Consider the following 15596-nt stretch of genomic DNA (forward strand, 5'->3'; position numbering starts at 1 on the left):
ACAAATCTAGTGAAAATGCCATATACTAGTAAAATAGATAGTGCTATTCCTCGTGCACAGCTTATGCTGAGAAGTTATTTGAACTATAGTTATCCTTTAAGTAACTAAAAATTAGCTTAGTTGCTTGTTGTGCTGTATTTAAAGGGACACAAAAATCTAAAATTTGTTTTCACATTTTAACAAGTAATATATGTCACATTATATAAAATTAAAGACCCCTACTTGCCTCTGCCACTTCACTGTCAGATCTTCTCGTCCCCGCTGCTGTCCATGTTCTTTTTCTTTCAGATTATGTTTTGCTCCCATGAAGCCAATGACTGGGCTGAGCAGACATTTTCTTCAGCAGTTTAATGTCATTAGAAAGAGAAAGAACATGGCCACTATAGCTCACTAGAGGTCATATGAAAGGACCCTCATGGATTAGCTGCCATTGGATGTTAATAAAGTTTACAAAGCCAAAAGCCTTGGCTACATACATTGTTTAGTGGCCATGTCAGGGTACTGCAGCTCAGCTCCTGTTCACATCAGTGGGAGCTAAGCTGCACCAACCTAGCATGGCCACTACACAATTTATGTAGCTGAGGCTTATGGCTCCGTACATTGTGTGTACATCTGGCAGCTTTGCTTTCCCTAACAGCTGATAAGCTAGAGTTGGCATCCCCATGATCAGCTATTGATGGCCTATCCTGAGATAAAGCAATCAATTATATTGCCTGAAAAACACATTTTAAGGAAATCTTAAACAAGTTTTTTTAAATGTATTTTTGGTAATTTTCCAGTTGATTATCTATATTTATCAAATAATTCTAAAATCTTGTAGTTTTCATTCTGGCTACAAGGCTCAATATCTGTCCCTGGGGCATTTCTAAATAAATAAAAAAAAATTGAAAATGGATTAGATTGGCTCTAATCAGAAAAAAAATCTAGGGGATACATTTTTTCTTATGCAAATCTGTCAGCTGTATTTGCTGCTAAGCGCTGCAGAGACTGTTAGATGCTGTTAGTGTGTAAAAGCGGATGGTGGTTTTTCAAACTTATAAAATTGCCTTTTTATTGTGAATTGTTTTATTACTGAAATAAGCCACAGATGAGAAGTGTAGATCACAACTATTCGGAGTTATGTTCAGCTACTATTTGTTTTAATTCAAAATACTTCTATTGTGATTTTAGGGACAAAGCTCCAGGACAGAGAGAGTGTGACCAGTCCATTGATAGCATCAACCGATGTATTCGAGACATTGAACAAGCATCTCTTGCAAGTGTCAGCCAGAATCTAGCCATGCGGGATGACATCTCACTAGAGGTATTAGTACATGCTTAGTGGTTTTGTCATGCCAGCATTTATGGGTGATGTCCTTCTCTTGGTGAATCCAAAATATAATCAGAATCAAGACTGGGTTTCTGTGCTGCTGACCTCCATTGCTGTGTGGACATAATGCTGGGGCAGCACATAATAACCTGGGTCAGCATTGCATTCACAGATTGGGTACCCACAGGTCCTTGTTGAGCTTCGTATCCCTGGAGACGCCACAGTTTTGTATTTGCTGATAACATCCTGGAGTCCAGCAGTTTGCTGTCTTGGCATGCTGCGATTTGTAGTTTTGCAGCATCTGGAGGCACACAGTTTGGAGATCACTGCACAGTGATCACCGAACTGTAGCCCTCAAAATCTTGCAAAACTACAAATCCCAGCATGCCCAAATGGCTGTCTGGGCATGCTGGGAGTTGGAGTTTTGCAACATCTGGAGGGCTACAGGTTGCAACCCACCGACAGCAGTCTCTAAACTGTAGCCCTCCAGATGTTGCAAAACTGCAAATCCCAGCATGCCCAAACAGCTGTCTCTGCATGCTGGGAATTGTAGTTGCGTACCTCCAGCTGTTGCATAACTACATCTCCCAGCATGCCCTTCGGCAAACTGGTTGGAACATACTGAGTCAGGTAACAGAACCTAACTGAAGGTTTTCCAACCAGTGTGCCTCCAGCTGTTGCAAAAGTACAACTCCCAGCATGCACGGTCGGTCTGGTATGTACAGGGTACATTCACACGGGCAGGTTTACAGTAAGTTTCCTCCTTCAAGTTTGAGCTGTGGGAAAAACCTTACCGTAAACCGCCGCCTGTTTGAATGTACCCTAAAAACACTACACTAACACAAAATTAAGGGTAAAACACCACATATACACCCCTTACACTGCGCCCCCCCCCCCCCCCCAATAAAAATAAAAAACATATCGTACGGCAGTGTTTCCAAAATGGAGCCTCCAGCTGTTGCAAAACAACAACTCCCAGCATTTCTGGACAGCCACTGACTGTTCAGGCATGCTGGTAGTTTAGCAACAGCTGGAGGCACCCTGTTTGGGAATCACTGGAGTAGAATACCTCTATGCCCACCCGTATTTTAGTCCTCAAATGCGCATGGTGGTCTCACTTCGGCGCCCTGTCGCATTTCAAGGAAACAGTTTAGGGCCACATATGGGGTATTTCCGTACTCGGGAAAAATTGAGTTACAAATGTTGGGGGCTTTTTCTCCTTTTATCCCTTATGAAAATGAAAAGTTGGGATTGCCACATACTTTTTATTTTCACAAGAGGTAAAAGGGAAAAAAATGACACCCAAAATTTGTAACGCGATTTCTCCTGAGTACGGAAATACCCCATATGTTGACGTAAAATACTCTGCAGACGCACAATAAGGCTCAGGAGTGAGAGTGCACCATGTACATTTGAGGCCTAAATTGGTGATTTGCACAGGGGTGACTGATTTTACAGCGGTTCTGACATAAACGCAAAAATATAAATACTCACATGTGACCCCATTTTGGAAACTACACCCCTCACGGAACGTAACAAGGGGGGGGGGGTATAGGGAGCCTGAGAAAATGAAAAAAACATTTTTTTTACTAAAATGCTGGTGTTACCCTCAATTTTTCATTTTCACAAGGGAAAATAGGAAAAAAGACCCCCAAAATTTGTAGCCCCATTTCTTTTGAGTAAGAACATACCCCATATGTGGATGTAAAGTGCTCTGTAATTTTTCATTTGCATAGCCCACTGTTCCAAAGATCTGTCAAACACCAGTGGCGTGTAAATGCTTAGTGCACCCCTTATTACATTCCAAGAGGGGTATAATTTCCAAAATGGGGTCACATGTGGGGGGTCCACTGTTCTGGTACCATGGGGGCTTTGTAAACACACATGGCCCCCGACTTCTATTCCAACCAAATTCTCTCTCCAAAAGCCCAATGGCTCTCCTTCTCTTCTGAGTGTGCCAGCAGGGCACTTGATGTCCACACATGGAGTTAGAAATTTTGGGGGGCATTTTCTCCAATTACCCCTTGTAGAAATGTAAAATTTGGGGAAAAAGCTGCATTTTAGTGAAAAAAATATAAATAATTATTTACACATCCAACTTAAACTAAAAGTCGTCAAACACCTGTGGGGTGTTAAGGCTCACTGTACCCCTTGTTACGTTCCTTGAGTGGTGTAGTTTCCAAAATAGTATGCCATATGGCTTTTTTTTTTGCTGTTCTGGCACCATAGGGGCTTCCTAAATGTGACATGCCCCCAAAAACCATTTAAGCAAAATATGCCTTCCAAAAGCTAAATGTGGCTCCTTCTCTTCTGAGCATTGTAGTGCGCCCGCAGTGCCCTTGATGTCCACACATGGGGTATTTACATACTCAGAAGAGATGGGGGTTACAAATTTTGGGGGACATTTTCTCTTATTACTCCTTGTAAAAATGTAAAATTTGGGGGAAAAACTGCATTTTAGTGAAATAATTTTTTTTATTTACACATCCAAATTTAACAAAAAGTCTTCAAACATCTGTGGGGTGTTAAGGCTCACTGGACCCCTTGTTACATTCCCAGAGGGGTGTAGTTTCCAAAATAGTATGCCATGTGGGGTTTTTCTTGCTGTTCTGGCACCATAGGAGCTTCCTAAATCTGACAGCCCCCCCAAAAACCATTTCAGAAAAAGTCACTCTCCAAAATCTCATTGTCGCTCCTTCCTTTCTTAGCACTCTAGTCCACCCACAGAACACTTCACATACACATATGAGATATTTCCTTACTCAACAGAAGTTGGGTTACAAATTTTAGGAAGATTTTTCTCCTTTTACCCCTTGTAAAAATTCAAAAACTGGGTCTACAAGAACATGCGAGTGTAAAAAATGACATTTTAAATTTTCTCCTTCACTTTGCTGCTATTCCTGTGAAACACCTAAAGGGTTAACACACTTACTGAATGTCATTTTGAATACTTTGAGGGGTGCAGTTTTTATAATGGGGTCATTTGTGGGGTATTTCTAATATGAAGGCCCCTCAAATCCACTTCAAACTGAACTGGTCCCTGAAAAATTCAGATTTTGAAAATTTTGTGAAAGATTGCAAATTGCTGCTGACCTTTTGAAGCCCTCTGATGTCTTCCAAAAGTAAAAACATATCAACTTTATGATTCCAACATAAAGTAGACATATTGTATATGTGAATCAATATATAATTTATTTGGGATGTCCATTTTCCTTATAAGCAGAGAGTTTCAAAGTAAAAAAAATTTTAATCAAAAATTTTTCATCAAATTTTTGATTTTTTTCACCAAGAAATGATGCAAGTGTCGACGAAATTTTACCACTAACATAAAGTAGAATATGTCATGAAAAAACAAGCTCTGAATCAGAATGAAAAGTAAAAGCATCCCAGAGTTATTAATGCTTAAGTTGACAGTGGTAGAATTTGCAAAAACGGGCTGCGTCCTTAAAGGGGTACTCCGGTGAAAACCTTTTTTCTTTTAAATCAACTGGCTCTGGAAAGTTAAACAGATTTGTAAATTACTTCTATTAAAAAATCTTAATCGTTCCTGTACTTATTAGCTGCTGAATACTACAGAAGAAATTCTTTTCTTTTTGGAATGCTCTCTGATGACATCACGAGCACAGTGCTCTCTGCTGACGTTATTATAATAATAATAATAATAAGTCTTTATTTATTTATTGTTGTCCTTAGAGGGATTTGAACCCAAGGCCCCAGCGCTGCAAGGCAGCAGTGCTAACCACTAAGCCACCAAGCTGCCCTTAGCATATATCTGCTGTGCACGGTTGCTAAAATGGACAGAGATGTCAGCAGAGAGCACTGTGCTCGTGATGTCATCAGTGTTCCAAAAAGAAAAGAATTTCCTCTGTAGCATTCAGCAGCTAATAAGTACTGGAAGGATTAAGATTTTTTAATAGAAGTAATTTACAAATATGTTTAACTTTCTGCCACCAGTTGATTTAAAAGAAAAAAGGTTTTCACCGGAGTACTCCTTTAAGGTAAAAATGATCTGCGTCCTTAAGGGGTTAATTTTTATTTGGGGGGAGGGGCGTGACAGTGTAACGGTGTGTATATATAGTGTTTTACCCTTTATTTTGTGGTAGTTAGTGTTTTTAGGGTACATTTCCACGGGTGGGGGTTCACAGTGAGTTTCCCACTCAGTTTGAGCTGCAGCAGAAAATTTTCCGCAGCACAAACATAAAGCGGGAAACTCGCTGTAAACCCCCACCTGTGTGAATGTACCCTGTACATTCACATGGAGCGGGGCCCTCCAGCTGTTGCAAAACTACAACTCCCAGCATGCACTGACAGACTGTGCATGCTGGGAGTTCTAGTTATGCAACAGGTGTAGGCACGCTGGTTGGGAAACACTGAGTTAGGGAACAGACTACTGCAGTGTTTCTGCACCAGTGTTCCTCCAGCCATCACGCCCCCTCCCATAGACTTGCATTAAGGGGGCAGGCCGTGACATCACGAGGGGGCGGAGCCGTGACATCACTATGCTCCGACCCCTGTATCTCCGGTCTTTACTCACAGAGCGAGTTTGCTCTGTGCAGTAATGATAGCGGGTGCTGCAGCGGAGATCCCAGGGGTCTCCAGCGGCGGGACCCCCGCGATCTGACATCTTATCCCCTATACCTTGGATAGGGGAAAAGATGCTAGTGGCGGAGTACCCCTTTTACTGGTAATCACAGTGAATCACGGCGATCGCCGACAAGGGGGGGGGGGTCTCAGGCCCCCCCTGGCAATATGCCGGGATGGCTGCTGTTGGATAACAGCAGCCGGAGAAGCGTCTGTTGATGCAGTGATCACGGAACGCAGTGCCATATATGTACAGCGCTGTGCGCTAAAGGACTCTTAGCAGCGCCGTACATTTACGGCACTCGTCCATAAGCTGTTAACTGTTAAAATTTGTTAGATTTGCAAGGATTATATGGTGGAGAGTTGCAAGCTTTCAGTGGCAAAGAACTGCCTAGTATATTACAACCACAGCAAAAAGCAATGATAAAATATTGAATAAGAGGCCTGGGGAGGAGTGTAGTTTGTAGGTCATGTGTTAAATCCCGCTCACCAATCCTTCTAGCCATTGAGCCTTTAGTGCAAAGATCACACCAGTGTGCTGTAGATCCAAATTTCAGCAGGAAGAATCCTGTTCAGTAAGGTGCAAAGAGTTGAAATCCTTACATTTTTTTCACATCTTCAAAAAGTGCACAAACGCTAAAAACACTCTCTCCGAGCTAACACATTTCTAGTGCATCACACTCTTAGTCATAGCTAAGTGATGGCTATCTTCACTAAGAGTGCAGGATGTACAAAAATGCATCACTGGTAAAGGTCTTGTATGCATACTCGTTTTATGTGATTGGGTCAGCTGTTTCCATTGACCTTTTGAGTTACAGTTTAGTAAAGTTAGTACTCCGCACCTAGACATCTTATCCCCTATCCAAGATGTCTGATCGCCCCGTTCATGATGTCATGACCGCACCCCCTCAGTGCAAGTCTATGGCCGTCACACCCCCTCCCATAGACTTGCATTGAGGGGGCATGGCCGTGATGTCACGAGCCTCCGCCCTGCATCGCCAGTCATCTGGCTCGGAACGATGTTCACTCCATGCACCGGATGTCTGGGGTGCTGCAGCCGAGATTGCCGGGGTCCCAAGCATTTGCATAGGGGATAAGATGTATAAGGGCGGAGTACCCTTTTAAGATGGTCTCATGAGACATTTATCTCCCTTTCTCTCCTTGCATACAGACCTTTTTCCAGTTATATGCAAGTTTGATACTACCCAGGAAAATATCCTGTAATGACTCTCACCCACAATTCCATTGAGCAGGTATCAGATGTTTCCTGAGTAGATATTACTGTGGTTTGGTATCATCCTATATCTATTTTCTGAACTTAGAGATAGTCCGTGAATAAGTTCCTCTCAAGAAGGCGCTGGTACCCAGGTACCAGCGCCTTCTTGAGAGGAACTTATTCACGGACTATCTCTATTACCAATCACCGGACTGACGAGCGTCTTACCGGGCTTGTTCCTCGTGGCAGCGGTTTCCCTTTACCTTCCACACATTGATGCTACTGTAGGTGTTGTGCTCTGAGCGCAACACCTAGGGGTAAGAACCCATCTTTATGTCAACTTCTTTCATTGTTTAACGGTCCTCACTAGGGGCGCACCTCCTGTGTTTTTTTCGTTTGTATTAGTTATTTTCTGAACTTATCTTGGTATGAGTATGGTTTGCATGGCGCAAAAAGAAGAAATCTTACTATGCTTTGTAAAGTACAGTTCCATACCATTGATCGCCAGGTTTCATTGGATGGATTCCAATTGACAATTCATGACTAAGATGAAGGTGAAATGACAATGGGCACACACAGAATAACTTTAAAATACAGAACAGAATCAGATTTTTGCTAAGGTTTTACTGCATTTGTCCACATGATAATTTGGCTTGAGTTTCACCTTTAACAAGCCATGGTAACAATAAATGCAGGTGAACCTTGTATCAATGTTTGAATTACTGATGCAATACTGTAAGCTCAACCACTGCGTCTTTTGCTTTCAATGTTTTAGGCTCTTCAGGAACAACTTACATCTGTAGTACAAGAAATAGGTCACCTGATAGATCCTATTACCACAGCCGCACGGGGAGAAGCAGCTCAGCTTGGTCATAAGGTAGATATAAAAATAAATCCTAAATACATTTTAGAATGTAAAGTGTCATTTGTCACTACACATATGTACCCTGTGCAATAATTAAGCTATTTATTTTTTAAAGGTATGAAAGTGTGCAGTTTGTGTTTTCTCAACAGAGTATACATGATAATGATTAGAAGCATGTAGCAGTGGTAGTGGTAGCAGGTTTTTATACATCAATACATCAATATTGGTGGATAATTGTAATTGGATTTTTGCATGTCATATTAAATCTGCTCATTTTGTGGAACGTCAAAATAGTCTGAGTTAAAAATATCAGCAAAAATGAATTGTTAGTAAACACAAACTATTAAAGGGGTACTCCACTGCCCCAGCGTTTGGAACATTTACTTCCGAACGCTGGGTGCGGGCTGCGGGGGTCGTGACGTCATGGCCATGCCCCTCGTGACCTCACACCACACCCCCTCAATGCAATTCTATGGGAGGGGGCGTGGTGGCTGTCACACACCCACCTATAGACTTGCATTGAGGGGGCGTGGTATGATGTCACAAGGGGCATGGCCATGACATCACACCCACAGAACTAAATGTTTCGAACGCTGGGGCATTGGAGTACCCCTTTAAGGATAAGCTGCACCAAGTGTTCCAAATAAACGAATGAGAATTTTTTATGTATTGAGCCTGCCCATCTGTATCAGTGAAGCCAAGTTGTCTGGAGATAAGCTTTGCCATATGTTTTTGGCAACATTTGAAGGATATGTTATTACAATGGATGGGATGGAAAATATTGTAAAATTATTGCATGATTTTAGTGTCAGTGACTAATCAAATTGAGGAAATTTTGTAGTTATGAAAGTTTTCACCATGGTTATTTGTGCAAAAGAACATCACAAATATCAGAGGTTTTGGCTAATCCTCTGTTTCCCTACTGGGGGAAAAAACAGGGCATATAAGACAAAAATATTTTCCATGAAAGAATAAATTTATACAGTAAAAGGCACAATCTCATTATTTCTTAACAATATAAAGACCTCATAACAGCATGGAAAGTAGTCCTACAGCCATATTGTGCATTTCTATGCTGTCTATTATTGGTAGAACAGGCTGAGGACTGAATGTCATGAAATCCACATGTTGGTTAAGGAAATGCCAACTCTCATGGTTCATCTCAGCCTGTGCTAGAAAAGGTTATGCCCGTTCCAACTTCTTTATTAAAATTGGGTGATAATACCACAAGCAAAGACCTTTTTCTAATCACATAGCTTTTTCACAGCCTCAGACACCCCCCCCAGATTGCCGGTGAATTCACATTGGCGATCTGCGACGATTCTGGTCATTTGGGTCACGTATGACCCGGAATTAGAAAGGGATCGGTGGTGTACCATACACCGCCAATCACCTCCTGTTGCATTTAAATGAAATGCTATGGCAGGAGACCCAGGAGGACCCCACTGCTGACACATAGACGGAAAAAAGCAAGACTACGTTTTGCCAAAATGAACTCAAGTAGGCCAAAATCCTTCTGGGAATGTCTGGTGGACAGAGGAGACCAAGAGAGAGCTTTTTGGTAAAGCACATCATTCTACTGTTTACCGAAAACGGAATGAGGCCTACAAAGAAAAGATCACAGTACCTACAGTGAAATATGGTGGAGGTTCAATGATGTTTTGGGGTTGTTTTGCTGCCTCTGGCGCTGGGTGCCTTGAATGTGTGCAAGGCATCATGAAATTTGAGGATTACCAACGGATTTTGGGTCGCACTGTACAGCCCAGTGTCAGAAAGCTGGGTTTGTGTCCGAGATCTTGGATCTTCCAGCAGGACAATGACCCCAAACATAACATCAAAAAGCACCCAGAAATGGATGGCAACAAAGCGCTGGAGAGTTCTGAAGTGGCCAGCAATGAGTCCAGATCTAAATTGCTGTTGTGAAAAGGCCCTTCCAATAACAGGGGTGTGGAAATTTTATAAAAAACTACTTGTCCACGGGACTAAAATGGAGCAAAATCTACTTGTCCCTCATGACGATCCACTTGTCCGGCCAATTTTCGCTTTTACGCTCTCGTTTTTTCCTCCCCGCCCTATAATAGCCATAACTACCTACTATAATGACACCTTTTAATTTTTCAATAACATATTCTCTGAACCAAAAAAATATATAAATATGTATTAAGGGAAGTGAAATTGAAATAGTAAAAGATAATTTTGCAGATTTGGTGGTTTTTCTTTTCTGCGCCATTTACCTTGTGGTTGAGGTAACAGGTTAGTTTTATACTTTATGTCGCCTGATTACAGCGATACCAGATTTGTATCGTTTACGTCATGTTTTACTAATTCTGGACTTTTTCAAATTTTTTTTAATTGCCATTTTTTAACCCCTGTAGCTTTATTTTTTTTCCCGCATACCAGGCTGTATGAGGGCTCATTTTTTGCGCCATAATCTGTTTTTTGTATCGGTAACATTTTGGCATTGATCTGACTTTTTAATCGTTTTTTTACTTTTTTTTTCTGGGATATTATAAAAATGTCAAATCTGTGGTTTGGTATTTTTTTTTTACATTTACCGTACAGGATACATAATGTTATATTTTAATAAGTTGTACAATTACGCACGAAGCAATACCAAATATGTTTATTTTTATTATGTTTGCATGTTTTTATATAGGAAAAGGGGGTGATTTGAACTTTTAACATGGAAGGGGTTATGCAGCGGTCTTCAAACTGTGGCCCTCCAGATGTTGCAAAACTACAACTCCCAGCATGCCCGGACAGCCAACGGCTGTCCTGGCATGCTGGGAATTGTAGTTTTGTAACATCTGGAGGGGCACAGTTTGAAGACCACTGGGTTAATATGTGTCTTTCAAACTTTTATTAAAACTTTTATTTATTATTATTATTATTTTTTTTGACACTTTATTAGACTTATGAGGAATCATTAGATTCCTCAGACAGATGAATAGATTCTATTGAACTCTATTGATCTGTGTGCTCTGTGATCCATTGATAGAGCCTGGTCCAGCCAGGATCTAGCAATGACAGAGCCGGGACAGGAGGGAACAGAGGTAAGTCCTACGGCTACCTCCATAATGGATCGCCCCCCTGCGATCGCGCTGCGGGGGGGGCGATCCACCCCACTAGCCCACCAGGGAGCGTTCACATCTCCCTTTAGACAATCTAAAGGGTTAATAGCCAGCCGCGGCGATCGCCGCATGCTGGCTATTAGCGGCGGCCCCCGGCTACTGAGAACAGCCGGGGGCTGCAGAGTATGGAGCGGGCAGGAATCCCGAGCCCGCTCCATACTCCCCTGTGAGGGCCGCATGCTTCTCCCCGTGCAGACGTGCGGGGAGAGAAGGCAGAGGACGCAGGTCTGCACGGGGAGAAATAAGCCGCGCCCCCTCATCTCCCCCCACACGTCTGCAGAGCAGGGGAGAGAAGACAAATACAGTACTGTACACAGCTTCTCATCTCCCCTGCTCTGCTTCCGAGGACACAGGCTGCAGAGTATGGAGCGGGCAGGAGTCGGCAGCCCGCTTCATACTGACTGCAGATCCACCGCACTTGTCAGGTCAAATTCACCTGCCCGGTGCCCAAAACTGCTAGTCCGGGGTGTCGGGCGATAGAAATTCCACATCCCTGCTGAGAGACCTGGAGCAGTTTGCAAAGGAAGAGTGGTCCAACATTCCGGCTGAGAGGTGTTAGAATCTTATTGATGGTTATAGGAAGCGACTGATTTCAGTAATTTTTTCCAAACGGTGTGCAACCATATATTAAGTTAAGGGTGCCATTAATTTTGTCCAGCCCATTTTTGGAGTTTGGTGTGACATTATGTCCAATTTGCTTTTTTTTCCCCCTCCCTTTTTTGGGTTAGTTCCAATACACACAAAGGGAATAAACATGTGTATAGCAAAACATTACTGCAATCCTTTTCTGTGAGAAATACTTTTTCTAGAAAAATGTCAGGGTGTTAACATTTACGGCCATGACTGTATTGAGGTATTTCCTTATTCAAGAGAAATTGAGCTACAAATTTTGGGGGGGGGGGGGATTTCCTCTCCTTTTGTCCCTTGTAGAAATGCAAAAACAGGGTCTACAAGAACATGCGAGTGTAAAAAATTAAGATTTTGAATTTTCCCCTTCACTTTGCTGCTATTTCTGTGAAACACCTAAAAGGTTAACACAGTTTCTGAATGTCATTTTGAATACTTTGAGGGGTGCATTTTTTATAATGGGATCATTTATGGGGTATTTCTAATATGAAGGCCCTTCAAATCCACTTCAAAACTGAACTGGCCCCTGAAAAATTCAGATTTTGAAAATTTAGTGAAAAATTGGAAAATTGCTGCTGAACTTTGAAGCCCTCTGATGTCTTCCAGAAGTAAAAACATGTCAACTTTATGACGCAAACATAATGTAGACATATTGTATATGCGAATCAATATATAATTTCTTTGGGATGTCCATTTTCCTTATAATCAAGATTTTCAAAGTTAAAAAAATATATATTTATGTGGGATTTCCATTTTCCTTATAAGCAGAGAGTTTCAAAGTAAAAAAAAAAATATGCAAATATCAACAAAAATTTACCAAAAACATAAAGTAGAATATGTCACAAAATAACAATCTCTGAATCAGAATGAAAAGTAAAAGCATTCCAGAGTTATTGCTTAAAATGAAGGATATTAGATTGCTGGGGGCGTTAGTCCAACCCCTGAACTCCCCCAACCCCACCTCTATGGCAGAGCCGGAGATTGCAGAGTATAGCATAGAGCTGCATGGAGGGGACATGTCGACCGCAGCTTTGTTCTGTGGTCAACATGCTCCATTCATGCAGAGAGCCAAAACGCCATTTGGGAGGTTTCAGTGGTCAGACAGGATAGGGGAATACGTTTTTATAAACAGGAGTTCTTCTTTAACAGGCAGTAGTTCTGGCAAAAGACAGGGACTGTGAATGGGACTCCTGTCCACCCACTTTGTCAAATATTAATTTACTTTTTTTTTTTTTTTTTTTTTGGGGGGGGTGGAGTAGAACCTATGTGATGTTAATAAGATGTTCTAATAGTTTGAAAGATATGTAAAGATTTACAAATTTTTCACACTAGGTGACCCAACTCGCCCGTTATTTTGAGCCATTGATTCAAGCTGCCGTGGGACTGGTTTCCAAAATCCTGGACCATCAGCAACAGATGACAGTGCTTGATCAAACAAAAACCCTTGCTGAGTCTGCTTTGCAGATGTTATATGCAGCCAAGGAGGGTGGAGGAAACCCTAAGGTATGTATCACATTCGTCCGCATAATTTAATTATTTGCTAGTTTTCAATGGAAGTGTCTCACCATAATTTATAGAAATGTTTGCCTCACTAAGGTGGCTATTTTGTTGCAAATTACATTTGGAGCTTGTACATGGGGTTTTCTAAAAGTTGAATTGCTCTTAACAAACTAAGGACATAAAACATTACAAATAGCACAGCAGAAGGGAACCCAATATGTCAATGGGTTTCAGGTCACCCATACCTTAGTCATAGCATTTGTCCTTAGTCTGTATCTGCCATTGATACATGGGATTTTATAAGGATTGTAAATAAAAGAAAAACTTTAAAACGAGAGCCGGCTTTTTGCCTGATCCATGCTGTACTCCCAGGTGAGCCAAGAACTTTTTCTGTTTTTCTTATGTATTATAATTAAATACTGATCATTCATATTTAGCTGTTCAGATGTTTTCAGCAATATTCCATTGAGTAGACTATGGTACAAGATTGTATTTATTTCAAGACTCTCTTACAAGAACTAAACAAATGTACAGGATCTATGTATTACAGAAAATATTTGGGCAAAACTGGAAACTAAAGAATTACTATGTGGTTATATAAAGAGGAGTAAGATGTTTTGTTGAAGAGGGCCATTATGTATGTGTCTGTAGTGTAACCATATCAGAATGCATTTACATTTTATAGGAGTACATAAAAACAACTCTGGGTAGAATCTGTAGCAACAGAAATGATGAAGATTTACTGTTGCTCAGACAATATTGCATCGCTTCTTATATGTACTTTTCACAGGCTTCCCACACACACGATGCCATTGCAGAGGCAGCACAGCTGATGAAGGAGGCTGTAGATGACCTTATGATTACTCTGAATGAGGCTGCCAGTGAAGTTGGTATGGTGGGAGGCATGGTGGACTCCATAGCAGATGCCATGAGCAAGGTGGGTTCTTCTAATATTTTCCCATCAGACGTGCACTACCTTTGCTAAGTACATTTAGTACTACCAAATATATATTTTCTGTAGTTTTTTGTGGTTGGTGAAACATTTTAAATGGCACTGGTCAACAGGGCATATATTCTACAGACCCAGGTGAGACTAGTAGGTGTTTAGAGTGTTGTTGTATGTGTTGGTATGCAATCATAGATTATTTTTTTTAGAACTTAAAGAGCCAAGCCATAGGGAAAGTTCTTAAAGGATTAAGCTGAAAGTTTATCCGCTGTTTCCTTTTTACAGCTTGATGAAGGGACTCCACCGGAACCCACAGGGACTTTTGTGGATTACCAAACCACAGGTGTTAAATACTCCAAGGCTATTGCTGTAACTGCCCAAGAAATGGTAAGAAGGAATGTGCTTTTGATGTAACCTTGCATAGTATGTCATTTCATCGCTCTTTAACGCTGATCATAAATATTGTTTTTATAATAGTTTTGTGGAAGAGAAAATTTGTGGAAGGGTATGTTTACTTTATGTAATTGCAGAAATATTGGTTATATCAATTTTTCCTATTTTTTTTCTAGATGACAAAGTCTGTAACAAATCCAGAGGAGCTTGGTGGTTTGGCATCCCAGGTGACCAGTGACTATGGAAATTTAGCTGTACAGGGTCGAATGGCTGCGGCTACAGCAGAACCTAAAGAGGTAAAATCTGTATAATAAACTGACCTTACTTCTGCTCTTGCAAGTAAAACAAAATTGCTTGTATGTAAAGAATTAAAAAGGTCTGGCATCGTTTCTGTTGCAGGTTGGGTTTCAAATCAAGACAAGAATTCAGGACTTGGGACATGGATGTATATTCTTGGTTCAGAAGGCTGGAGCCCTACAAATCTGCCCATCTGATAGTTACACTAAGCGGGAGTTGATTGAGTGTGCCCGAGCGGTGACCGAAAAGGTGACCTTAGAACAATATACCAAATGATTTGTGATCAGAAAATTCTGTGTTGACTGATGTAAACAGTCAGAAAACTGTAATAACATTTTAATATTACAAAGAGATAACCCAAGTAAGCACAACATGCAATTTTCAAGCAAACATTAAATTTTCTGTGGGAAAAAGCTACCTGAATCTACATGGTCCTATGTAAAGAAATATTAGCCCCCCCCCCCTTTATGAATTTACTGTTGTTAATCGTATTGTTTGAAAGCTGAGTAAAATTTTACTAGCTACACTGTCATTTGAACAAATTTTGCATAAAAGCTTCTTTCTCCTATTAAACATTTTCCCTGCCCCTTCCTTCTGCCCCAATCTTCTCTAAAGTTCAGCTTAGTTTTGTCCTGTGTCTGCAAGATGAGAAATAGAAGTCTATGGATGGAGAGGAGGGAGCTCGCCCACCAGCTCTGGTGGAGGTGCACATAAGTGATGAAGCCGGCAGA

At 41.2% G+C, this 15596-nt stretch overlaps 1 protein-coding gene across 3 annotated transcripts in view; it reads left to right on the plus strand.

Annotated features, from left to right (window-relative positions):
• TLN2 (talin 2) overlaps positions 1–15596 on the plus strand; it is a 258674-nt gene that overhangs the window by 214539 nt on the left and 28539 nt on the right. For all 3 annotated transcript variants that reach the window (XM_056572820.1, XM_056572821.1, XM_056572822.1), the window contains 7 exons: positions 1171–1303; positions 7882–7983; positions 13062–13232; positions 14020–14166; positions 14461–14562; positions 14745–14864; positions 14968–15114. In XM_056572820.1, coding sequence (XP_056428795.1) covers positions 1171–1303; positions 7882–7983; positions 13062–13232; positions 14020–14166; positions 14461–14562; positions 14745–14864; positions 14968–15114 — 922 coding nt within the window. The remainder of the gene's footprint in view (positions 1–1170; positions 1304–7881; positions 7984–13061; positions 13233–14019; positions 14167–14460; positions 14563–14744; positions 14865–14967; positions 15115–15596) is intronic.

Source organism: Hyla sarda, chromosome 4 (assembly GCF_029499605.1).
Source record: "Hyla sarda isolate aHylSar1 chromosome 4, aHylSar1.hap1, whole genome shotgun sequence".
Taxonomy (NCBI): Eukaryota; Metazoa; Chordata; class Amphibia; order Anura; family Hylidae; genus Hyla; species Hyla sarda.